Raw genomic sequence first — 25,855 nt, forward strand, 5'->3', positions numbered from 1 at the left:
TTTCAATTTTTAAATCTCCTTACTTTATCCTTCCATGATAGCATTCATCTAAGGACAACCTCACCCTTAGATTCCTTTCACTTTATCCTTCCATGACATCATTCATTGAAGCCCCCATAGATAGAGAAAAGGCAAAACAAACCCTTAGGCATTTGCCTTTGGCATGCCAAAAAGGCAAAGAAATTTGAAATTGAAATCTTAGTATCGCTTTGTGCTTTGTAGTGGAGCTTTCCCAGCCCCACTAGCATGTTGTTGTCAATGCCTTGTGCAGCCCTAGCAATACAACTCTAGCCCATCATCTAGGAATTGTAGGATTTTAGCCCAGCATTGGAATGTTGGACAATAAACCTTACAAAGCATCCACCTTGGTTGAACAATGTTGGCTCCAAGCTATAGCAACCTAAGGGGTAAATTTGAATAAAAGAATGGCAATGTTGCCTTATTACAATTGCAAGTAACATGAAATTATGGACCCAATGATGGATCCACATCATACAAAGCCTTACAATTTTTATCGGGTGGATGGTATTGTGAAGATTGATGTTGTTCTTAACGAATTCTTGACCTTCTATGAGGTCTTAGGTTCATTCAACAATCCACAAAAGAGTTATGCAATGTGGCTAGCAAAAGAGGAGAGACCCCCTTGGACAAATAAAATATTAATTAATTGGGTGAAACATGATCTTGTTATTCATACTTAGAGGCCCCATGTAACTTTGAAAATATCTAGAGTGGTTTCTTGTATAGTTAAACAAAATCTAAGACAATGGTAAGGAAAGAGCTTCTATTAGAATGCCAAGGCACTGATTCTACAATACATACTCAATATATGTTGCCACCTTTGAAAATTTAGGAACGCCCATTAGTTCAAATAATAGAAAGTTTTGTTACATCTCATGGGAGGCTTTGACTATATCCAAGAAGGAAAGGCTGCTTGAGTTGCCAAATCTAAGGGAAGGGGATTATGCCTTGTTGATGCCAAGGTTGTTTAAATGAGACATACCTTGGCGGAGTTGACCAAATGGTTTGCTCAACATGTGTGATTAGAGTATGTGGGGTGATAGGTGTTTGGCAAGCAATAAATTAGCTAGCTTTAGATAAGGACATATTGCATCACTTGCATTTTCGCTTAGCTGTATTCTTGGAAAGGAGAATCTAAGGGATGCATGACGAGGGCATGAATCCAAGATGAGTTTGAGGCGCCTTTTTTATCCTCCTTGTGGGCAAAGCCTATGGGCCCTTTGGAACCATTTTAGATAAGGGTCTATCCCCTATTGTTGGCCCCTAGCAGGTTTTACATATGTATGCAATTTAGTTTTCTTGTCTCGATACACAAAGACATGTAGAGAAACCCAATGCACGAACCACTACTTAGGCTTGTTGCATCCATGCAAAGAAACCCAATGCGTGAACCACTACTTAGACTATGTTCACACTGCTTCGGATGCCCACCTCCAAACATGTCTGATGATGTAGAATAAACTCATTCATTGAAGACCACCGCTCGAAGGGAAGGGTGTGTGGCGAACCCCATCCTAGTGCTGGGTATCTTCAGTAATACCAATTGGAAGCCAATGCGACATGATTCCTTAATAGCCAGTAACTAGATTCCATCAACAGTTATATTGCTTGATTGGTGTGAACACCACACAAATAAGGACTCCTCCATCAAAATTTCCAAGCCGATTGTTTCTTGTTTAAAAAGGGAAAAAGAGCCTCTGGCATAAGAAAGCAAGGAGAATGATATTTAATCATTGATAAGGCCTGCCTGAGATTCAAAAAAGCGAAAAAGAAGACGAATTGGCTGTGCAGTGGAGATGATGTGTAGAAAAGAGGGCGGAGATAATGAAGAGAGAGAGAGAGAGAGAAAGAGAGTAAATGGAGGAGGAAGGACTTGGACCATCATAACAAGTTGGAAATTTCACTAGGCATGCTAAAGACGATGGGACAACCTCACTTTTAGATTAGAAAAGCCTTTAAATCCCCTCTCACTTTATCCTTCCATGATAGCATTCATTTAATAGTATCCTTCCATGATAGCATTCATTTAAGGACAACCTCACCCTTAGATTCCTTTCACTTGATCCTTGGTGACATTATTCATTGAAGCCCCTTTCACAATCCCCATAGATAGAGAAAAGGGAAAACAAACCCTCTTGGGCATGACAAAAAGGCAAATAATTTTGAAATTGAAATCTTAGTATTGTTTTGTAGCATGCCCTTGTCAACGCCCCTTGCAGCTCTAGCAGCACAGCTCCAGCCCTGCATCCAGGAATTGCACACTAACATGCCATCGTCGATGCCCCGTGCAGCTCTAGCAGCACAGCTCAAGCCCAGCATCCAGGAATTGCAGGATTTTAGCCCAGCATTGGCATTGGAGTGCTGGACTTGGAGATCGTCATTTTAGCTGTCAGGCTACATGAATGCTGCAAGGCTCAACCAGCTGATTCACAACCTTGAACTGAAAGAAGCTGTGGGAGTCGGTCACGCCTGTTCAAACCTTCCTGATGGAGTGACTTCGAGACACACGGCGACACACTTCTAGCAGTGCCCACTCAGCAGGGAGGTGGAAGGCTCCTCGGTGCTAGCCAAACAACAGGTAAAGGTCTGTGGATTCACAGCAAACCCGGCTTGCTCAGCTCTATCGTAGAGGCAAAATAGTACCCAGAATTTGATCATATTTTGTTCATCCGCTTTTTTCTGCCAGTGAGACCTTTTTAAATCCTTTGTGCATTCCTATAGGTGCGCTGTCGTTTACATGTGAACTGAGTACGGGGACCTCATCCATGTATCGACCAAGTACGGAGCCCTTATTGCTGGACCTTTTCAAAGATCCTTCCCGGTGGTGGGATAACAGACGCAAAAAAGTAAGTGGCAAGCTACGTGGGTTCTCAAAGTCAATTGGATCACATCTAGCAATCGTCTTTTGCCTCACAATTTGGATGATTCAACTGTTAGGGCTACATGGATTCTCCAGATTTTAGGCGCAAGGCTACGAAGGAGATTCTTTGGATAGATGATTTGAAGACTCTGGAATGGGTTAAAGGACCAGTAGAGATGAAGTCGATTGGTGGGGTCATTTTTGACAGTGGTTGGCAAGCGTTTCCTAGAGGTGGAGCTAGGAAAAAAGTAGACAGAAGGTTGCCCCATCCGGATGAGGCAAAAGAAATGCATGCCCATATGGTGGAATGCCAAAATGATTTCCAAGTAGTAAACACGAACAATGTGCTGCATATGTCTGTCACCCATGGGAGCATAATGGATGCTCAGCAGGTGTTTGACAACATGCGAGAGCGCAATGTGGTGTCGTGGAACATAATGATCCTCGGGTATGCCAAGCAGGAAAAAGGTATGCTGGCTTTGGACATGTATGCACGGATGCACCAAGAAGGTGTCCGATCGAGTACTCAAACTTTTGTAGCTGCAATGAAGGCTTGCAGCAGTTTGGCAGTACTGGAAGAGGGGACCCAAGTTGATGGGAAAGTAGTGAAACTAGGGTGCCTAGAAAAAGGTAGAGCTATACATGTGCGATTAGTAAAAAGTGGCTTTGAGTCAAATGTATTTGTAGGAACCACATTGTTGGATATGTATACGAAATGTGGAAGCATGGAGGATGCACACCGTGTCTTTGATGAGTTGCCTTATCGTAATGCTGTTTCATGGAACGCCATGATACTGGGGTATGCCAAGCTGGACGAGGGAGTGCTGGCTTTCCACTTGTATGCACGGATGCAACAGGAAGCTGTAATGCCAACACATCGAACGTTTGTTGGGGCGTTGAAGGCTTGCAGTAGCCTGGCAGCACTAGAAGAAAGCAAGCAAGTTGACAGGAAATTTGTGAAAGTAGAATGCCTGGAGAAAGGTAGAGCCATCCACTCCAGATTAGTAAAAAGTGGCTTTGAGCAAGATGTATACGCTGGAAACACCTTAGTGGATATGTACACAATATGTGGGAGCATCGAGGATGCACAGCATGTTTTTGACAAATTACCTCATCGTAACGTGATTTCTTGGAATGCCATGATCCTTGGGTATAGCAAGCATGAACAGGGTGACATGGCTTTGGATTTGTATGCACACATGCAACAGGAAGCTGTCGAACCAGATCATCGGACTTTTGTCAGTGCATTGAAGGCCTGCAGTTGCCTTGCAACACTAGAAGAGGGGAAGAGAGTTGATGGGAAATTTGTGAAAGTAAGATGCCTCGAGAAAAGTAGAGCCATCCACTCCCAAGCAGTAAAGAGTGGCTGTGAGTCAGATGCATTTGCAGGCAGCACATTGGTCGATACATATGTGAAATCTGGGAGCATGGAGGATGCACGGTGTGTCTTTGACCAATTGTCATACCATAACGTGGTTACTTGGACTGCGATGATCGCGGGGTATGCTGAACTGGAAGAAAACAAGGAGGCTTTTAAGCTGTATGCACAAATGCAAAACCAAGGTCTGTCACCAGATAGCTTGGCCTTTGTCAGCATCCTGAAAGCTTGTGGCAATACAGCAGCCTTGGAAACTGGAAAGGAACTCCACAATCAAATTTGGAGGGCTGGCCTTCAGACCAGTGAAATTGTGGCAACCAGTCTAATCGATATGTATGCTAAATGTGGGAGCATGGTTGATGCCCAAGAGTTGTTTGAGGCATTGCCGATACGAGGTGTTGTAACATGGAATGCATTGATTGCCGGATATGCTCGCCAAGGAGAGAGTGGACTTGTATTTAGTTTGTTTAGGAGAATGACACAGGAAGGCATACAGCCAAACGAGGTCACATTTACTAGCATTCTCACTGTATGCAGTCACGTGGGTCTGGTGGAGGAGGGCCACAAGTACTTCCTGGCCATGAGCATACAGTATGGCATTGATCCGACCATTGAGCATTATACTTGTATGGTTGATCTCCTCAGTCGTGCAGGTGAAGTGGAAGGGGCAGTAGCAACGATGGAGAAGATGCCTTTCCCACCTGATGCTATTATATGGGGTACCATATTGGGTGCTTGTCGAAAGTGGAAGAATGTAGAGGTTGGAAGACATGCCTTCGAAAATGCATTGAGATTAGATGGTAAATTTGCTGCTGCCTTTATCTTGATATCAAGCCTATATGCAGACGCTCAATGTGGGAGGACCGCTACAAGATCGAGGTAGTGAGAAAGAATGCTCAAGCATGGAAGAAGCCAGGATGGTGCTGGTAGACTGACCGTGGCAGAAGTCAGAAGGTATAGAACCAAATAAAATCACCTTCATCTGCCTTTTGGATTCATGCACCAGAATGGCAGTGGTAGAAGAGGGTAAACAGATGCATGCTATATTGTTTTGCTGGCAGTGGATGGCATTTTCGGATATAGTTGTGGGAAGTACCCTCCTCAATATGTATGGCAAATGTGAAAGCCTGAATGATGCAAGGGCTGTGTTTGCAGAGATGCCATTGCGAGACGTGGTCTCCTGGCATGCATGATGGCAGTGCATACCAGAGTGGGCACAGCAGGGAAGCTTTCCAATTGTTTGGTCAAATGAGGCAGAAGGTTTCGAGCCAAACAAGGGCATCTACATGTGCCTTCTGATGCTTGTGCGAATGTGGCAGCTGTAGAAGATGGTCAAGGATTGCATGCCACTGTTGCTGGCAATGGATGGGGATCAGGTGTGGCTGCGGGAAATACCGTTGTCAATATGTATGGCAAGTGGTGTAGCCTAAATGGTGCAAGGGCTGTGTTTTCGGAGGTACCACAATGTTGAATGGATACGGTCTCCTGGAATGCAATGATAGCAGCAAGGAGGCCTTACAATTCTTTTGGCAAATGCAGGCAGAAAGCTTTGAGCCATGCAAGATTACCTTCGTCTGCATTTTGGATTCTTGTGCTAGTTTGGTAGTCCTAGAAGAGGGCCAAGATATTCTTACTGCTGTCACTGGCAATGGATAGGGGCCTGGTTTTGTTGTGGGGAATACACTCCTCAATATGTATGGCTGAGCGCCAAGCCTAGAAAAGGGTCGAGACATCCATGCTACTGTTATTGGTAGCAACTAGGAGTTGGATGTTGTGGTGGAGGTGTTGTGGTGGAGGCAGCCCTGGTCAATATGTATGGTAAGTGCGGTAGCCTTCAGATGCAAGGTTTGTGTTAACACAGATGCTATTGCGTGATGTGGTCTCTTGGGGTGCCGCCATGATGGCGGTGTGTTGTACCAGAATGGGCAGGGAAAAGAGGCCTTACTAGTATTTGATTAAATGCAATTAGAGGGTTTCAAGCCAAACAGGGTCATCTTCAGCTGTGTTGTAGGACGCATGTGCTAGTGTGGCAGCCGTAAAACAGGGTCAAGAGATGCATGCTACTATTATTGGCAATGGATGTGAGTCAGATGTTGGTGTAAATACCTTTATCAGTAGTTATGGCAAATGCACTAGCATGGGTGATGCAAGAGGTGTGTTTACAGAGATGCCATTATGAGATGTGGTCTCCTGGAGTGCCATGACGGCTATGTATGGTCAAAGTGGGCTCGGACAAGGGACCCTACCACTTTTTGAGCAGATGCTGGTGGAAGGGTGTGAGCCAGAGAAGGTCGCCTTTATCTGCATTTTGGATGCGTGCACCAGTGCGGCAGCCCTAGAAGAGGGTCGAGAGTTGCATGCTACTCTTGCTGTTTATGAATGGGAATCGGACGTTGTCATGGGAAATAGTATGTACGGCTAATGTGGGAGCAATGATGATGCAAAGGGTGTGTTTGCAGAGATGCCACTAAGAAATGTGGGGTCTTGGAATGCCATGGTGACAAGAATGGACTCAGCAAGTAAGCTTTAGAACTATTGGATCAAAATGCAGGCAGAAGAATTTAACCAAACATAGCTACCTTCATCTGCATTTTGGATGCAAATGCCAATTTGGCAGCCCTAGAAGAGGGTCGAGAGGCGTATGCAACTGTTGCCGGCAATGGATGGGAATCAGGTACTGTTGTAGGAAATACCCTCATCAACATGTATAGCTAGTGCTGAAGCCTGAATGATGTGAGGGCTGTGTTTGCGAAAATGCCATAATGGTAGCCAGTGCCCATAATGGGATCAGCAAGGAGGCCCTAGAATGGTTCGGTTAAGTGTTCTCAGAAGGCTTTGAACCAAACAAGATAACCTTTGTTTCCCCTCTCCCTTTTGGATGCATGTATGAGTGTAGCAACCCTAGAAGAGAAGCAAGATCTGCATGCTGGCAGCAGATGTGAGTCAGATGTTGTGGGGACTGCCCTTGTCAACATGTATGGCAATTGCAGTAGTGTGGACAAAGCCAGGGCTGTGTTTGAAGAGATGCCTCTGCGGGATGTGGTCTCAAGGAGTGCCATGATGGTAGCATGTGACCAGAACATCCACAGCAAGGAGGTGCTACGAGTGTTTGGTCAAATGCAGGCAGAAGTCTTTGAGCCAAACAAGATTACCTTCGCCTGTGTTTTGGTTGCCTGTTCGAGTATGGCAACACTAGAAGATGGTCATGAGATGCATGCTATAATTGCCAGTAACTGATGGGAATCGTATATTGTTATGGGGAAAACCTGTTGGAAAGACCACCTCCCCATCTGTAAGCCTTCAAATGAGGGGAACATGCGGGAGGGAGACCTAGGGCTAGATCTGCCCAGAGAAGAGAGAGAGAGAGAGAGAGATAGAGATAGAAAGAGAGGGCTGCAACATGGGCAGCACCTCACAGAAAACATGGCGAGGATTATCCCCGGGCAAAAGCGCACTGATGGCGAGGCCTTGGCAAGGTGTGTGGGCATGGTTATGAACTGCAACAGGACCGGCAGATGGCGCATCAGATGGGGCAGACTGGAGCCTGCAGTAGGGTTGGCACATGGCGGGGGAGTGCAGTCCACAAGGGCTGGACCCTGCATGGAGCAAAGGGGAGCTGCAAAAGGGCAGTGCCCTGCCCTTATATAGGGCTGGGCTGGCTGGTTGGCTGGCCAACCAGGTCGGCCAGCACACAGCCCCATAAATAGGGCTTGTGGAGTCGGTTGGGGGGGCAGCAAAGTCGGCCAGCAGGCCTGCTGGTCAGTGGACTTTGAGGAGGCACCTGCCCCTATAAAAGGGCCCCCTTTGTGGAGGCATCTGCTAGTCAGTGGACTTTGAGGAGGCATCTGCCCCTACAAAAGGGCCCCCTTTGGGGCCTCATATTGCATCCAGCAGTGCAGCCTTCTAGGAGCGGTAAGGAGCAGCAGCAGACCTACACATGAATCTAGTTCAAGGAGGTCAAGCAGGATCAGAGTGCTGCAGACTTAACTTAACATTGGCTGGGACCTAGTCTATTTACCAGGGCAGTAAGGTGCTGAGAACTGGACAGAGAGTCTACATATGCTCGAGGTGGAGCACGCGGGTTCAGAGATCTAGAGGTATCCGCAGATCGCAGAACCTTTTGGTAAGATCGGAGGGCCACATCCTGGTGGGACTCTGGATCTGTCTTTTGTATTGTGTCCATAGCTTTGGACGGAAATATATTCTTTTGGTGGATTCTATATCTTGCTTGGCTCACTATCTATTTGCTAGTCTGAACAACACATCTATGTGAAGCACATTAAGGAAGTTTGTGATTCCACACACACACACACACACACACACACAGTGTGAGCTCCTGGGCTATTCTATTAGTCTTCCGCTGTGTGAACCCTCTGTTCGTTGATTTCTAACATGGTATCAGAGGAGACTCACAAGTGTGGGAGCTTGAAGGCAGGGACCTTGTTGAAGGACGACCTTGATTCAAGGCTCTAGGGAATCGACTTCGGCGATTGGAGGACTGTCCTTGCGAGAAGGAGGGCGACTCAGGTTTAGTCTGGTGTGTACATAGTTCTTATCTAGAGATGGTGGTGTTTGCTTTTCGATTTTGCTGTGTGGTATAGCAGCAGAGATGTCGATTTTGGAAGCAGAAGCCTCTTCAGCCGTTGCTCTTCCTTCCTCCTCCAATCGAGTTCTTTCTTTCATCATCCTTAACTTTGGAGAGTCCGGGAAATTGGAGATGTCGATTTTGGAATCAGAAGCCTCTTCAGCCGTTGCTCTTCCTTCCTCCTCCAATCGAGTTCTTTCTTTCATCATCCTTAACTTTGGAGAGTCCGGGAAATTGGATGGGACGAACTATCTTATCTGGAAGGTGAAGATCTGAAGTCATTTAGTGGCTCAGAAACTGTGGAAGCTGACAATGGGAGGGGAGGCGAAGCTGAAGGATGTGTTGGTCAAACATGGATGATACTTGTACCGGTAGATGGAGATCAACTCGAAACATGGGAGGATAGAGATGCCCATGCCCTGACCTTCATCATAGAGACTACGGCAGACTCGGTAATTCCTCATATCCAGATGATTGAGACATCAGTATAGGCGTGGGCCATTCTGAGGGATTTGTATGAGATAGATCATAGATAATACATCTCTGATCTTGACTCTTCATCATCAACTCTACAACAAGGATATGGATGAGGGAGATTCGGTTCATGAACACTTCATGAAGGTTAAGGTGGTGAGGGATCAACTAGCATCGGTTGGTCAGAAGGTAGACTCAAGCCAGTTGGCCTTAATGGTACTTGGGATTATACCACGGAGTTTCAAGAGCTTCGTTACTATTGTGACAGCAGGACAGAGGACCAAACCTCTAACCTTTGAGGAGTTGGTTCCATTATTGCTACAGGAAGAGGCTTGAGAGAAGCTCTATAATAAAGAGAACGACGACAAGGCATTGCTAGCAAAGGACAAAGCCCGCAAAGGATAGGGCAAGCCTAGCGGTGGCAAGCTCAAGAAAGATGATTCTGGAGATGAAGAGGACACTTATAGTAAGGAGGAAGCAGAAGAAGTGCTTTTATTGTGATGAGCCAGGCCATTTTGCGAAGAATTGCAGAAAGAAGAATGTAGATCAATAGGAGTTGTCGGAATTGGACAGATGGTGAGACAAAAACTAAAACTAATGTGGTAATCGAAGAACTGTTGTTGGTGACGTCTCCAAGTGTTATCGAGGTCAGATATGTAGACCTAGAAGTCACAACAAAAATGCTTGATATTGAGATGTGGGCCAATGGAGAGTCAGAGACCTTGGTGAAGGGGAAGGATAGCAAGGAGCTCTTGGACTTTGCCAAGTGCATGTCGGCTGATACTAACATGAAGGTAGATTCCATGGAGTGCCCTAGGGTTTCAAGTACATATGGATGCTGTAATTAAGGAGGCATTACAGGATTACATAGGTCATTGGTATGTATCTCCATGAGGTGTATGGTTTGCTTTCAGAGCAAGCACACAGGTAGTACGACGTTCTGGTATGTACTTGATGTTATTAATTTAAGCCTTTATGGCATGCTATGGAGAGAATCTGCTCTTCATGTGTCTCAGGAAATGCGAGATGGGAAAGAATATGCCTTCTTTGAAGGCACAAGGGGAAGTATGAGTGCTTTAAATCTTAGAAATAGATTGTTGGAAGGTGATATATACGAGGTGTACTGAAGCTAAAAGAGTACTTGCTAGAGAGCTTAGTGAGAGTTCATGGTCTAGGTTATTAGGAGATATTCTTGAGATCTGGTTCTTTTGTTGTGGACCTTACCAGAAGGAGGACGGGTTGAAACAGACCCCGAGAGCATGGTACTTGGAAGAGTCCAGGTTGTTCACTCATTATGAGAGGGACAATTGGAAGATGGTGGCATCTAAATTGCTCGAGTTCGGAGGAGAGAACGTGACCTAAGGTGTGGGTGCCATCTGGTACTACCTTGGATGGACCGGCATATCAAGGTGTTTTGTTTATGCAGGACCAGACTTCAAGGAGTAGGGGCCACTGGTTGAAAAGCGAGGAATTGAAATCTTTACCGGATTATTCTAGAGGGTTTCATCATGGGAGCTGTTGGGGCAACTTCATCGACGAGGTGGCATCGGGCCGAGATGTGTTGGTGAGAGGGGGTGTTGAAAAGGTCACTTCCCCATCTGTAAGCCCCCAAATCAGGAGAGCATGGGGGAGGGAGACCTAGGGCTAGATCAGCCAAGAGAAAAGAGAGAGGGAGTTGCCACATGGGCAGCACCTCACGACAAACATGGGGAGGATTATCCTAGGGAAAAAGTGCACTGATGGCGAGGCCTTGGCAAGGTGTGTGGGTAGGGTTATGACCTGCAACAGTACTGGCAGATGGCGCATTAGATGGAGTAAGATTGGAGCTTGGAGATTGAAACTACATGATTTTGTGTTTTTAGGGGATGAGTTTGGGCATGTTTCTGGACTCACCTAGGTATAAGACTGGAGCTTGCAATAAGGTTGGCACATGGTAGGGGAGTGCAGTCCACTGATACACTCAATACTATTCTCTCGTCCTTTCTTCGAATCACGAGCAATCACAGGCGATGGCATCCAATTTTCCTCCTAGCCTATCTCATGGATTACATGCACACAAGATACGTAATTCTTATTCTTCATGCCTATCCACAAGCCCTCAATTCCCTAGATGGTTCCCTCCTGCCACATGTCATCACTTTAGACCTTTAGCTTGGTACACCATTTACCCCTCTCTTGGGGCACAATTAAAACATTTGCCCCTTGGCATTCTTACACATTTAGGTGCACCTAGGCCTGAGCACTTAGAACCACCTAGTCGATGCCAATACACCCTCACCTAGGACCTTGGCAATTACTTTCCTTGACCATTTAATTTACGCACATGAAATATTACCGAAGTCGGCCCTCTAAGGGAAAATGCCCACTGATCTTTCCGAGGTCATGCTATCATAACATTCCTTCCCTCTTCAAGCATCAACGTCCTCGATGATGAAATCTGGGAACACTCTCCATAATTGGTATACGGATTCCCAGGTAGCTTCTAATAGAGGTAGACCATGCCATGCAAACAACACCGTGGGTATCTTCCGATTGCGCACTTGCAGTGTTCCTCGGTCCAGGATTCCTGTTGGTTTGCATCTTGCATTATCCTCTATCTCTTGAAACAAAACAACACCTTCGATTAGTGAGTCACCTATATGCAAAATTTTTTTTAAACGAGAAACATGAAACATTGGGTGCACCATGCAACCCTGTGGCAATTCTAATTTATAGGCTACCTTGCCTATTCTTTTTAGAATTAACCATGGCCCACAATATCGAGGTGATAACTTAGCACACTCTCCTGCAGTCAAAGACTTAGAGTGCGAAGGAACTCTGAGAAAAACTTTTTCTCCTTCCTTAAATTATCTAGCGGATCGGTTTTCATCCGCATATGCCTTAGCTCTATCCATAGCTTGGCGGATGTTAGCTCTCGCAAGTGCTAGCATCTCCCGCATCTGAACCACAAAGTTCGCGGCACTAGGCACTTTCTGAGGTATTCCAACTATAGTTGGATTCGCTGGCCTATAACCATAGTTCAGTTCAAACGGACTGAACCCTATAGAGGAATGTTTTCTATCATTGTAGGCAAACTCTAACAATGGCAACCACTTGTCCCATGTATGTTGCCTCAATGACACATATGCTCTAAGCATATCCTCTAAAATTTGGTTGATTCTTTCCGTCTGACCATCTGTTTCTAGATGATCCCCACTACGCATTCCCAACTCAGTCCTTAGTGTCTCAAATACCGCAGTCCAAAAATAACCGATAAATTTGACATCTCTGTCTGACACTATGGATTTGGGTCATCTGTGCAGACGAAATATATGTCTAATAAACAAATCCGCCACTTGCAGGGCACTAACAGATTCTCTAGTTGGAATGAAGTGAGCCATCTTGGTAAGACGATCAACCACCACAAGGATAGAATCATATCCACCTTGTGTCATAGGCAAACCTACAATAAAGTCCATGGAAATGCTCTCCCACTTACTTAGTGGTATCTCCAAGGGTTGTAAAAGTCCGAGTGGCTTCACCCGCTCTGCCTTACTTACCTGACACGAAAAACGTGTCACATATTCATGAATATGCTTTTTCTTCTTTGGCCAAAAGAAATCTCGTCTCACAAGATCATATGTCTTCTCGACTCCTGGATGTCCCGCACATGGGCTATCATGGCATTGTTGAATGACTCTCTACCTAAGATCATTCTGATTAGGTACTACTACCTTGCCATTCCTTTTCAGCATACCATCCCTTATGGCATATCTTGCATAAGTTTGGTCTTTTTTGGATGCCAGGTCATCCTTTTCCCCGGGTTTTAACATATGAGCCTTAGGCCATAGGCTCTGGACAAACTCGTCCACCTTTTGAGTTTCTCTAATCTTGGCCATTAGAGCACTCTCTAACACCGTGAAACTCATGTTATGCGTAATGCGTGACAATGCATCAGCAACTTTATTATCCTTCCCTCTTCGGTACCGGATCGTCAAATTAAACTCCTGCATGAGTTCTGCCCACCTAGCTTGACGGCCTCTCAAGTCAGGTTGTTTACAAAAATGTTTCAGAGTATCATGATCAACATCCACATAAAACTCTGATCCATACAAATAATGTCTCCATGTTTTCAAAGCATGGACAACAGCATACAACTCTAATTCATGAGTTGGCCAATTTCGTTGAGAGGGAGAAAGCTTCTTGCTTTCAAAGGCTACTGACCTTCCCTCTTGGAGGAGAACTGCTCCTACCGCAATGCCACTTGCATCGATTTCAAGGAACAACGGTTTCTGGGGATCAACTATTTTTAACACCGGTCCTGAGACCACAGCTTGTTTTATGGTGTTAAAACTTTCTTGTTGATTGTCTCCCCATATAAAAGGTACTTTATATGAGGTCAGATCAGTCAATGGCGATACTATTTTGGAATATCCTTTGATATGCTTCGATAAAATTGGACAAATCCCAAGAATGATCGCAATGGTCAAACTCTGACGGATTGGCCAAGTTAGTATCGCAGCCACTTTCTTTAGATCCATCTCTACCCCCTCAGGAGTAATTATGAATCCTAAATATTCAAGTCTTACCATACACAGTATAGTTTTCTTTTTATTTACATAAAGACTGGCTTTCCTCAAAGTATTGAACACTATTCTTAAGTGTTCATAATGCTCAGTAATACTCTTACTGAATATCAAAATATCGTCAATAAAGTATACTACAAACTTTCCGATATACAGATGTAGTAAATCGTTCATAAGCATGACGAATGTAGCTGGAGCATTGGTAAGTCCAAAGGGCATTACCAAAAACTTATAATGACCAAACTTGCTTCTAAAAGCGGTTTTATGCACATCCTCGGCTTTAATACGGATCTGATGGTAGCCACACTTAAGATCTATCTTACTGAAAATTACAGCCCCATGTAATGCATCTAGCAAATCATCGATCCGAGCCATCAGAAACCTGTGCTTAGTAGTGATATTATTCAATGCTCTGTAATCTATACAGAGACGAAAAGTATCATCTTTCTTCTTCTTTAATATCACTGGCGAAGCAAAAGGTGAAAACTTGGGTTGAATCTGCCCTAGCTTGAGGTATTCTTGCAGTTGTCTTCGCACCTCAGCTTTTTCTGTAAAGCTTAATCTATAGGGAGGTCTATTTACAGGTTCTGCCCCAGGGATAAGCTCAATTTTATGCTGAACATTCCGCTCTGGAGATAACCCATAAGGTAACTCATCCCTAAAACAATCAGAGTACTTCTTCGATATCTCTTTAGCCAACTCGGCCATTTTTCCATCTTGGGTAGCCTCAGTGCTAGCCGATGCATCATCAATTGACTCTACCGATGCTATACACAAACACAGAAACTCTTTTGGAGTCTTCCGAATTTCCACGGCTGAAATCAATGGTCCTCGAGGTAAATCCTTTTCACCTCGCAAAACATATTCTACCCCATTCATCTTGAGCTGGTAAATATGCTTTTTCCAATCAATGGCTGGATTTTTCCAAAAATGCAAAGCCATGCCTAGGGCTATATCGGTGTGAGCAAGCCTGGTCAACTCAAAGTCCAGCTTCTCAACATAGTCTTGTATTCAAAGTTCCAACTGGGTAACCCTCTGGTCCCATACTTCAGTTGAACTTCCGTCCGCCATCCTGACCGTATAAGCATAGTCAGACGGACTAGTTTTCAACTTCAGCCTCTTAATAAGCTTTGAGTTAATTACATTGTGCGTTGACGCTGAGTCAAACAATACAATCACATCATGATTGGCTACTTACCCTTTCATTTTAATCAACTCGGGCTCATCGAAGACCATATACCCCGTTGCTGCGGGCTTTGAAAGGATGTTATCGGGTGCACCGCTTACTAACTTAGTAACAGACACACTTAACAACACAGGTACTAACCTCTGAGAAGGTCCCGCCAATTGCATCTGCATATATTCCGCATTGGGACTCTCTTGCATTTTCGCGTCGCATTCAGATATTATCATATTGGCCATGCGACGGTCTTTGTTTAGTGGACAATCTTTCCACTGATGTTGCTGAAGGCAGTCGAAGCACAAATCTTCTTTTCTAGCTTTTTCTTTTTGCTCAGGGGTCAACGAGGACTTTGACCACGGTCTGCCATTGGAGTTACGCTTCTTTTCACCCCAATGGTGGTACTTGTCTTTGCTTGTCCCCCAACCAGCTTCACCTGCTTGGTTTGGCCACTTGGCTGTGAGACACTTGCCTTTGAAGTCCATTTCCTCTAAAATCCCCCTTTTCTCGGGTACTCATGCTGAGTCCCTGCCTGCACAAACCCACTAGGTCTGCCTCTGGCATCCTCATAGTTCAGGGCTACTGCAATAGATTCATCTAATGTAGTCACATATTTAGCCTGAACTTCCATTTTAATCATGTCGTTCAGTCCATAGATATAGTCTTTCAACTGAACCGACATAGGGAGAGGGTCTGTTATTTTTATAACACATTCCCTGAACTTGTCAGTGTATTTTGCCACTGACAAATTCCTCTAGCGAAGGTTTCTGTAAGCATCCCAAGCTTGGGAGTCTTCGTCAGGTGGAAGAAAGTGTTTCTTAAATTCAGCCTTAAACCCTTCCCAGGTGGTAGGGGCAACCTGATCTTTTTGTTGTTTTATCCACCACCTATCCGCTGCCTCAATAAACAGGTGAGTGGTCTCGCAGATCTTCTTTAGATCAGATTTGATTTCACAAATGGCGAAGGCTTCGTCCCACTTGTGTAACCAAACCTCGATCACATCAGAACTGCGCTCGGTCATCCGACCAGCGTACTTTTTCGGTCTATAATTGGCAATATTAGGTATTTTGACCTTCGCACGTTCCGACGAGTGTATACTAGGCTCTGGCTCTGCTGGAGCTTTGCCCTTTTCATTTCTAGATGGTCTAGCCGACAAGGCTTGCACCATCTCTCTAATTTCATTTTGACCAGCGTTCACTTGAAGCTGCTGGTTCATGATTTGTTGTAAGGCATCTTCTAGTACAAAAATCCTACCCACCAGAGTAGGTGTTGTGTGATGGGACACTTGTTGTGTAGATTGCGCTCTAGATTCAAAAGGATTTACCTTGGGATCTTGTCCCTCTGCCTCCATTCTTTCAAAAGGAAAAATAGAATTTATTTATTTATTTTTCTCGTACGCCAAAGCTCCAAAGGTATATCACACTTCAAATTCCCCTTTGCTGTACAAGAATAATAGACTGCAAACTGAAAACTGAAAATTTGTATAGAAAGGAAAAAAATGCCCCTTGGAAGCTCCACGAAGTCTTCCTGCGCTGAAGTCTTCCTTCCGTCACCTACCTTCCATCACCTACCTACGGGAACCCTATGCTCCTGCGATAGCTTATAAGCCTGTAGCTGTACCCGCTCCTGCTCTCCTGCAATGGTGATGATGTTCGAGACCCCACAGCTGCGCCATCACCCGATAGCTGCGATGCTCCTAATACGTAGCGCAATTCTGAAGGGCCAGGTTCCTGCTCTTTCACGCTACCTAGATAACTAGCAGCTTGGCTGTATCGTCGTCCTGAAGGTAAACACTTGTAATCCTTGCCTGATGCCAATGGATGAGACGGCTAAACCCGTGACCACCTAAAAGCACACGTCGCTCGCCGTCACACGCCCAATACGCCCTGCGCTCCCTTCGTACGCAACTCGTACGAATCCCCTCGTCCAGCTTGAGCGCTCTGATACCAAATGATACACTCAATACTATTCTCTCGTCCTTTCTTCGAATCACGAGCAATCACAGGCGATGGCATCCAATTTTCCTCCTAGCGTATCTCATGGATTACATGCACACAAGATACGTAATTCTTATTCTTCATGCCTATCCACAAGCCCTCAATTCCCTAGATGGTTCCCCCCTGCCACATGTCATCACTTTAGACCTTTAGCTTGGTACACCATTTACCCCTCTCTTGGGGCACAATTAAAACATTTGCCCCTTGGCATTCTTACACATTTAGGTGCACCTAGGCCTGAGCACTTAGAACCACCTAGTCGATGCCAATACACCCTCACCTAGGACCTTGGCAATTACTTTCCTTGACCATTTAATTTACGCACATGAAATATTACCGAAGTCGGTCCTCTAAGGGAAAATGCCCACCGATCTTTCCGAGGTCATGCTATCTCGGCTAGAGCATAACATCCACAAGGGCTGGGCCCTGCATGGAGCAAAGGGGAGATGCAAAAGGGCAGTGCCCTGCCCTTATATAGGGTTGGGATGGCTGGTCGGAGAGCACATAGCCCCAAAAGGGTTGCCCACATCCCATAAATAAGGGATGGTGGGTTGGGTTGGGGGGGGGCAGCAAAGTCGGCCAGCAGGCCTGCTGGTCAGTGGACTTTGAGGAGGCATCTGCCCCTATAGAAGGGCTCCTTTGGGGCCTCATATTCATATAGAAGTGTAGCCTTATAGGAGCAGTAAGGAGCAGCAACAGACCTACATTTGGGCGTATTTCAAGGAGGTGAGGATCAAGAGTGCTGCAGACTTAGCTCTACATTAGCTGAGACCTAGGTTGTCTACCAGGGCAGTAAAGTGCTGAGATCTGGATAGAGAGTCGACATATGCTTGAGGTGGAGCACGTGGGCTTAGAGATCTAGAGATATCCAACAAATAGTAGAACCTTTTGGTAAGATCAGGGGATCGGGACTCTGTATCTATCTTTTGTATTGTGTCCATAGCTTTGGATGGAAATATATTCTTTTGGTGGATTATATATAAGGCTTGGTTCACTGTCTATTTTCTAGTCCGCACAACACATCCTTGTGAAGCACATTAAGTAAAGAAGTTTGTGATTCCACACACATGCGCACATGCGCACGCACACACACACACACACACACAGAGTTCCTGGGCTATTCTATCAGTGTTCCGTTACTTCTCTTACCCTCTGTTGGTCAATTTCTAACAATACCCTCATCAATATGTATGGTAAGAGTGGGAATGTGGATGATGCAAGAGATTTGTTTGAAGAGATCCCATTGTGGGATGTGGTCTCTTGGACATGCCATGATGGTAGCGTGTTGCCAAATGACCATATCGAGGAGGCCGTACAACTGTGTGATGATAATAATATCCAATCGGACTTTGAATTTTCCTTGCTACTTTGCTTGTAGCACACATTGCCTTGTTTGTTTCTTTCATTGCCATTTACACGCATTGCTTGCTTTTGGTTTGTTCCTTTCATGACCACTGCCGTTGCTCGATTTGGTTCACAAGCCATGGTTTCCTTGCTTGATGCTTGGGACCAGAACACGCTTTGTTGCACCTCTGTAGCTTTTGCATCTTCTTGTTTTGCGGGAATATGATTTGGTATCTTGAAGACGGGTTGCTTTATCTTAATCTGGTTTTAGTTGCATAGGAAGGCATAGCCTTTTGCAAATATTGAGGGCTTGTAGGCACAGAATTTGTAGATCTTGCACATTTAGTGCTTGGTTGTTTCTCACTAATAACTGAAAGCCAACATTTCTTGGTTGAAATCGTTGTATCAGGGCATAGCTTTTGAGTTGGGTCCTTCATGTGACCTAACCGTCACACAGACAATTGTGCTTTGCAAGGTTTTTGGTAGCAAAATAGGAGAAGAAGGACTCTCGCACACCATTGGGTGTGTTCTACTTCATCCAAAGTTAGCCTTGGGCTTCGAGATCAATGCCAGTTGATTAGTATGACTTCTAAACTACCCTCCTTACCAACCACTTCAAACATTGAAACATCTTTTCTGAGATGTCTGCAAGACTTTGCTAGGTTGACAATCAGTATCCATCTTTAACCCACTCCTACAATTGATCTTTAGCTCACAAACAAAATCATATCCATTCAAAATTTCCACCATCAGGTGTTGCGTGATCTCCTCATCTTGGAAACCCCAAGACTCTTCTATGTTTGCTTTGCGCTTTTGCTAAAAGGCAGTGAGTTAGGCTTGCTAGCGTGACCTGAACACTCTACTTTTTGTCTCAATATTTTCTCTTGATGGAGCACATATAGAGTGCAACAATGCCCTTGTCCTAGGATTGAATACAACCTTGTAGGCCTCAATGTACCCTTAAAAGGAACTTTGTGATTTCCTCTTGTGAAGCAGCACATACGTGGGATGGCTATGCGATGCACCTGTTCGGGTGCCAAGATGGTGGAGGTTGTGGGAGTGCAAGTAGTCTAGCACACAGTTCTCAGTATTGGGCTTGATGCTCTAGTCTTGTTTGAGATTGAGGTCTAGTACACATAGCCACACTTGTTACATGAAGCTAGCCAACATACATATCCAATCATCTAGTTTGGATGACGCACCAGCACCTCGATCATAGCAAGATAATAGACGAATGAAGCATCTTTATTCGTTTGCGATTCATTGCAAGTAGGCATGCATTTTAGAGTTTTTGCAAAGCACAATTTAACCTTGAGGTGGTGAAGCCTATACACTTTGAAACTGAAATTGTCTTTTATAGGAAGGAATCACATAAGAAGGGGAAAGGACAAAAAAAGAGGCACCATGGCAAATTCGTTTGCTCATGCAAGGATAACTTTGCATGAGGTGGGCAAAACCATATACAGCCTATGAGACATGAATTCATATGTCATGACGAGTTGGGTGGCTGCGACATTTCCTTGAAGCGTGAATCCAAGAAGTGTAGCAACACTATTTAGCTTGCCGATGAGGAGGCTTTAGGAAGGCAAAGCGAAGCACATAAAATAGCAACAAAAGAGACAATAGATAGAATGACAGTTGGATGTATGATAATTGGTTGGATTTTTAACCGCTTCCACAACCTTATTGTTGGTGCATGAATGATAGAGATTGTATCGGCCTCCCATATTATACCATGCAAGAATCATGTTTTGTGTTTGTCTCTCACTATGTACAAGTGTGAAGCCCAAGGCACATGAGAGATGCTAGCAGCACATGTCTAACGATAATATCAATAGAGATTCAACATTTGGTAACATTTGGTTATGTGATCTATCCGAAGATTTGGCTTTTGTTTTCTTTTTTATACGAACTGTGATCGCTTTTGAAATAAAAAGTTCCATGGATCTATAAGAAACTGATTTGCCTACTCAATCTCACTTTAATAAAAGTTTAGGCAACAGCAAAGTTTCCATGAAGGCATGCAATTATCCCTCTATTCAAATACGAGTAGTCTTTACAGGAGAAGCCCATCAAAGGTATCTTTTTGCATCTAGACTAAGTGAAGTAGATAAAAAAGGTGAGAAAAAATAGAGGTAAAAGAAGAGTAGAAAGATGATCTGAAACAAAAAATAGATGAGAGAGGGGCATGCTCTCTCATATTATAAATAACTGGAGAGGAAGTGTGCCAGTGCTCCCCATACATCACATATGGATTTTCATTCTTTGCTTTACAACAGTCTTATTATTATAATTTTTTAATTTTCTCACTATTTAAAAATTTAGAATTTCATTGTTTTGGTCTTTTAAAAAGGGGAAGAGCTTCATATTCATCAGCGAATAGGTTGTTGAGAGATCACACTCAACATCATGTGATCATATGTGTATAGTACTAACCCAATAGAGTGCTATAAAGGAAAGGGTTAGATGCCCTAACCCTAATCCTAAATGGGTTTGTATATTTTCTACATTTTCAACTAAATCTGGTGTACAGTTAGTCATTTGTGGTGTGCTCTCTAGCTGTGCCCTCTTTTCTCATCTCCACTCTTCTCCTCTCCCCTCTTCATATTTTGTCATGGTATCAGAGCATCCCCATCTTCCGCTGAGACATGGTGATCCTTGTGTGAGAGGGTGAGAGTGATTGAGAGATCGAGAGTTTCTCGAGTGTTCTTCGAGCAAGTTCACTTTGGTTTTGAGAGAGACATTTCTGTTCATTTTGCTTTGAGAAAATTTCTGTTCATTGTGATATGAGAGATTTCTATTGAGAGGTTCATTGAGAAAGAATTTCCATCAAATTCTACTCATTTTTCATTTTGTCATGAGTTTTCATTCCGAGAGAAAGAGAGGAAGTTGTCTTGAGAGATTAGTGAGAGCTTTGATGATTGGAGAGAAGAGTCTTGTTTATCCTGTGTTCCTAGCGACTTAAGTGCTAGACCTACAAATGGCCACCTCTACGAGCTGGCACAACCAAAGTCCACCATCAAGCAACAAAACAAGCATCAAGACTCAACGTAGCAGCACACGTCTCCAAAGGCAAGGCTTCATCAAAGGCCTCTAGCATACACAAGACTTCTCGACAACGAGCAAACAGGAGGTGCAGCATGTCCAGCGGTGACTCTTTGCAAAGGCAGCCTCTCCAAATAGCTCGCTGCTCCGGCTCCCACAACGACCATCAATGACTATGACCTTCAAGGGCAACTCCAACAACAAAGCGCCGACTCCCACGACTAAGGCAAATGGTGCCCCAGTGGCTCTTTCTCCAGCCGACTCCTTCTCTGCAACAGCCACGAACTATACAGAGAGCTACTCCGCCATAGCTCCAAGGCAAACCACTGCTCCAAGGCAAACCACTGCAGACTCCATCCATGGGCATCTACGATGATCCTAGCGACCTAACGGACCAAGCTCCTACGACGGACTCTGCAAGCACTGCTCTGACGGCCAAGCGCTCAATGGGCTCCTCCAAATGCGACTGCAACCAACCTCGCTTCTTCAGTGCCAAAGATTAGGCTCCACCATCACAGCCGCCACTGCCATCGATGGGCTCCAAGGCTCCTACCATCTCTGTTGCCTCCAAACAAGCCTTTACCAACAGACTCTTGGCTTCAATCATGAACCTCCAACCGGCTTCTCCATCACCGATGAACAGCGCCAACCTACAACGCGCCTCTATCCCCTGCACGTAGACTCCAACGCTTCAACGCCAACCTTCACGAGCCCTCCACAACATAGCCAACACGACCAACAAAGCAGCTGACGCTCCAAACGATTAGTCCAAGAGCTCATAGCCCCACTTGGCAGACCCCCATCCAAGACCCGACGCTTTGAGGAGGCTGACTACAAGATCAAGCGACGGAATTGACAGAATCTACAAAAGATTTCGGTAGTCCCAAGCACGCCACGTGGTAGATAAGCATGGAGGAAACCCTTGGTTAAGGTAACCATTGGTTAAGATAATCCTTGGAGAAGTCAGGGTTAAGGGGCTTGGCCAAGCTTATGCCACATGGCAAAGCTGCCCCACATGTGGCACATCACTTGCCCAATCATCTTATCTGCCACCTCAGCTGGCACGTGGCATCCTATCGTGACACATTAGTAGTAGCCACACAACTGCCACATCATCAATGACATGTCACCAAGCCACGTCACCTGCCAGCTCAACTCTACCACATCATCATTGACACATCACCAGGCCACATCACCTGTGAGCTCAACTGCCACATCATCCTACCACCTCAACAGTGCCACGTGTCACTAATCCTCTGCAAGCACATCTGCAAGCACACACTGCAAGCACACACAGTGCTCTAGAGGCACTTTGTGTGCACCTGATTGCCACATCACCATAGTGTTCCACTGGCACACCTCTTGCTAAGCACATTGCCACATCATCACTGCATGTAACTCCACTTGCCACATCATCCCTTGCATTTTCACTCTTTTTTGCTCTACTTACAAAGGGTTATTTGGTGATGAATCATCCCATCAAGATGCACCAATCACTAGGCAAGGATCAACCCAAGCAACTACTTCCACCTCCCCACCTTGACAAGGAAGCCACCAAGGAAGAAGACAAAGACAAAAGGCAACCAAGAAAATGTGAAAGGATCTACTGAAGGCTCAAGGAACTTTGAGAGTGAATCATATTTTTAGATTCCAAATAAACCTCAACATATAAATACACCCCCTCCTCTAAACATCGAGCCTCACCATTGCTAGCCACCCCCTCATGTAAGAAACAAACAACATCAAAGAAGAAGACAATGCCATTCAAAAAGTAAGGTACATTACCAATGGGTTCCCACAAGACTACTCGAGGCCCAGGGATATTACCTTGGTAACTCTTATATATGAGTACCCAAGCCTTGCTAAAACAATCAATAGCCCATCCATGCTTGCCCTATGCCCAAATGTACACCATCGCAAAAGCAAAAGCAGAGCTCCGATTCTATCAATACAAAAGCATCAATGAGTGCAGATGCATCGGTAGTAGTCACACAAGAACCTACAATGTAGAGATGCCAAGAACAACGAGAACCTACTTGCAAGGATAAGGGAAAAGCACCAATGCAGGAGGATCATATGCAAAGGATGAATTTTACCTCCTCTTGAGTTGTTACATAAGAACTTGTCTCAAAAAGGGAGACAATAACAAAAGAACCTGCTTGACAACAAGTCTATAAAAAAGGCATGTCAATATATTGCATCATCTTCAAGGCAACTCGCAGTAGCACAAGAACTTGTCTTGAAAAAAGAGACAGTAACACAAGAACCTGCCAAGGCAAAAGTTGAATCCATGCTGGGAGCCACACAAGAACCTTCCTTACTGAGAAATTTAGCATCTATCATCAGGGTAGCTATGCAAGAATCGGCCAGACAAGTAATGCCCATCACAACGGAAGTCCCACAAGGACCTTCCAATGTGAACAACGAATTATCTTCATCCTTAATAAATTTCTTAGCTAAAACTTGGGCTCAACAAAAGCAAAAGATCTCTCAGACATTGTGATCCTACTCACATTTAATACATAGAACATATATCACTTTATTACGATGAGTATCATAGAAGTGGTACATGTGGGAGATACATTGTTCAATGGTGCAACATTGACAACAAGAAACATGCTAACAATAGATCCACAAGAACTTGCTCCTAAAAATGGAGTAGCTCCACAAGAATCTACTGCTACAATCAAGGATCTCAAATAACTTCAAGCAACATTGCTACTAACGGGATGACAAATTCTCGCCAACAACGCTCTCTAGTGATGTCTTAGTGACTCTCCTTTAAAGTGATTACCCAACTTACATGCAGTCCTAAATAGCTATACAATTCATATTCCTCTGGTGGTCTACAAAATGATGTCCTTGCTAGGTCTGGGTCACGATTGGTCAATGTGTCAACTACACTCACCTTTTGATGTACTCATAGGAACTAAGGCCATTTAGGTGAATAGGAGCTCAGTTCCAAGTGCTAGGTCTAGGTGTGTCCATAAAGAGCAATAAAGTTATAACATGTGGAAGTCCTACCTCTCTATTTGCATGTGGAAGTCCTAGGTGAAAATAGGACTAGGTGAAAATAGGCAGTCAATCCTCTTCAAGTCCTTAGCAAATCACAACTACATTAGCCTAAGGGCTCCTTGGTCGAGAAGATAAGCTACAAACACTATGGAAAGTCAATACACCAATCAGCATCAACAACGAATCCCATCAGTAGAGCCAAAATAGAACAGGGCATTGACTTTTTCCTAAGTCATCCAGGTCTTGAATTTGAGTTCACACATGGAACGACAAGTGGTTCTCCACAAGCAGTTCTCAAGGATGCATTCAACTCTAGGGTGAAGGTAATTACACCAATATGGATTTGAATGAGTTTCTTGTGACCCTCAAAGATTTTCTCACATTCCTTTTCTACCATCACCATTAACTATCTAGCTTCTACTCATCCTCTTTTTTTTTTTAAATTTTCCTTTCTTTCAGTTCTAGCTTAGAATCCTTTCATAAGAATCCTCCTTTTATAAACCTCTTCATCCATAGTTTTCATTCTAGGTGTTTGTATGGTGTATTATCAGATTCCTCTTGATTTGATGACTCAGACGAATAAAGCTCTAGATGGTGCCACAACCTTATTGGTGGCTCAAATACTTCCAAGCAAAATCCATTAATGAAATATAATCCATAAAATGGATTTTAAAGGAACTTCAATGAAGAGAAGCAAGAAAAAATGTCATGCACAACTCCAGACATTCAAACATGGCATGTAAAAGACATCATCCATTAGAATTCCCACTTATATCAAATATGGGACTTAAGAGGAGCATGATAATGCACTTTACTTACTCTGCTAACACTAACACCACTAGGATCTTACATCAATCCCTATTAACACCTTCTTTCTAATAACTTACCCATTATATTTTTCTTTTCTTTTTATTATCCTTATTTGAATGGTCACAAGTACTCAACTCAGCTCACTCAAACACTGAGGTGCTAGTTCCAAAATAATTACTCATCCATACTTTTAGCAATCATTCCATAACAAGGAACCACTACATCACTCTACTGCAGTGGACCAAAATAAGATTAAGCCGAGTGCACAAGAAAGACTACTTTGCATGATCTTCATTGACAACACTCCAACAACCATGAACGTTGCATGATCCATAGGATTGGATCTCAAGATTAGGAAGGGGGACATGTTAACCGATTAATTAACAATATGCCACCACTGGTTAGTGATGTGATTTAATGGTGGAAAGTGGCAAGTCTGTAGACCCAAGATTGTGTCTTGGAGCTAGATGGGCCCAAGAGGATTGTAAAGAATCATGAGGAAAGAGAGTGGTATAAAGAGATTAGGGTTGGCCCTCCCTTCAAAAGGTGACATGTATAAAAGGCCAAGTGGTTGACTTTGG

The 25,855-nt window shown here is 44.3% G+C and overlaps 1 protein-coding gene across 3 annotated transcripts; it reads left to right on the top strand.

Annotated features, from left to right (window-relative positions):
• Positions 1 to 2,108: 2,108 nt before the first annotated feature.
• Positions 2,109 to 17,869, top strand: LOC147884804 (pentatricopeptide repeat-containing protein At2g13600-like). Of its 3 annotated transcripts, none has more exons than XR_015543548.1 (4): positions 2,109 to 2,605; positions 2,743 to 2,867; positions 2,959 to 8,231; positions 17,799 to 17,869. XR_015543548.1 is itself a non-coding variant. In XM_087397385.1 (3 exons), exons 2-3 carry the CDS (start codon positions 2,787 to 2,789, stop codon positions 5,140 to 5,142), a joined length of 2,265 nt encoding a protein of 754 aa, XP_087253511.1. In that variant the 5' UTR covers positions 2,109 to 2,599; positions 2,743 to 2,786; the 3' UTR covers positions 5,143 to 8,433. The 3 variants fall into 3 exon arrangements, 1 of the variants encoding a protein (XP_087253511.1); XR_015543547.1 differs by having other exon boundaries at positions 2,109 to 2,599; XM_087397385.1 differs by lacking the exon at positions 17,799 to 17,869 and having other exon boundaries at positions 2,109 to 2,599; positions 2,959 to 8,433.
• Positions 17,870 to 25,855: the final 7,986 nt, after the last annotated feature.

Source organism: Dipteris shenzhenensis, chromosome 26 (genome assembly GCF_047967505.1).
Source record: "Dipteris shenzhenensis isolate YYH24624 ecotype China chromosome 26, Dip_SZ_1.0, whole genome shotgun sequence".
Lineage (NCBI taxonomy): Eukaryota > Viridiplantae > Streptophyta > Polypodiopsida > Gleicheniales > Dipteridaceae > Dipteris > Dipteris shenzhenensis.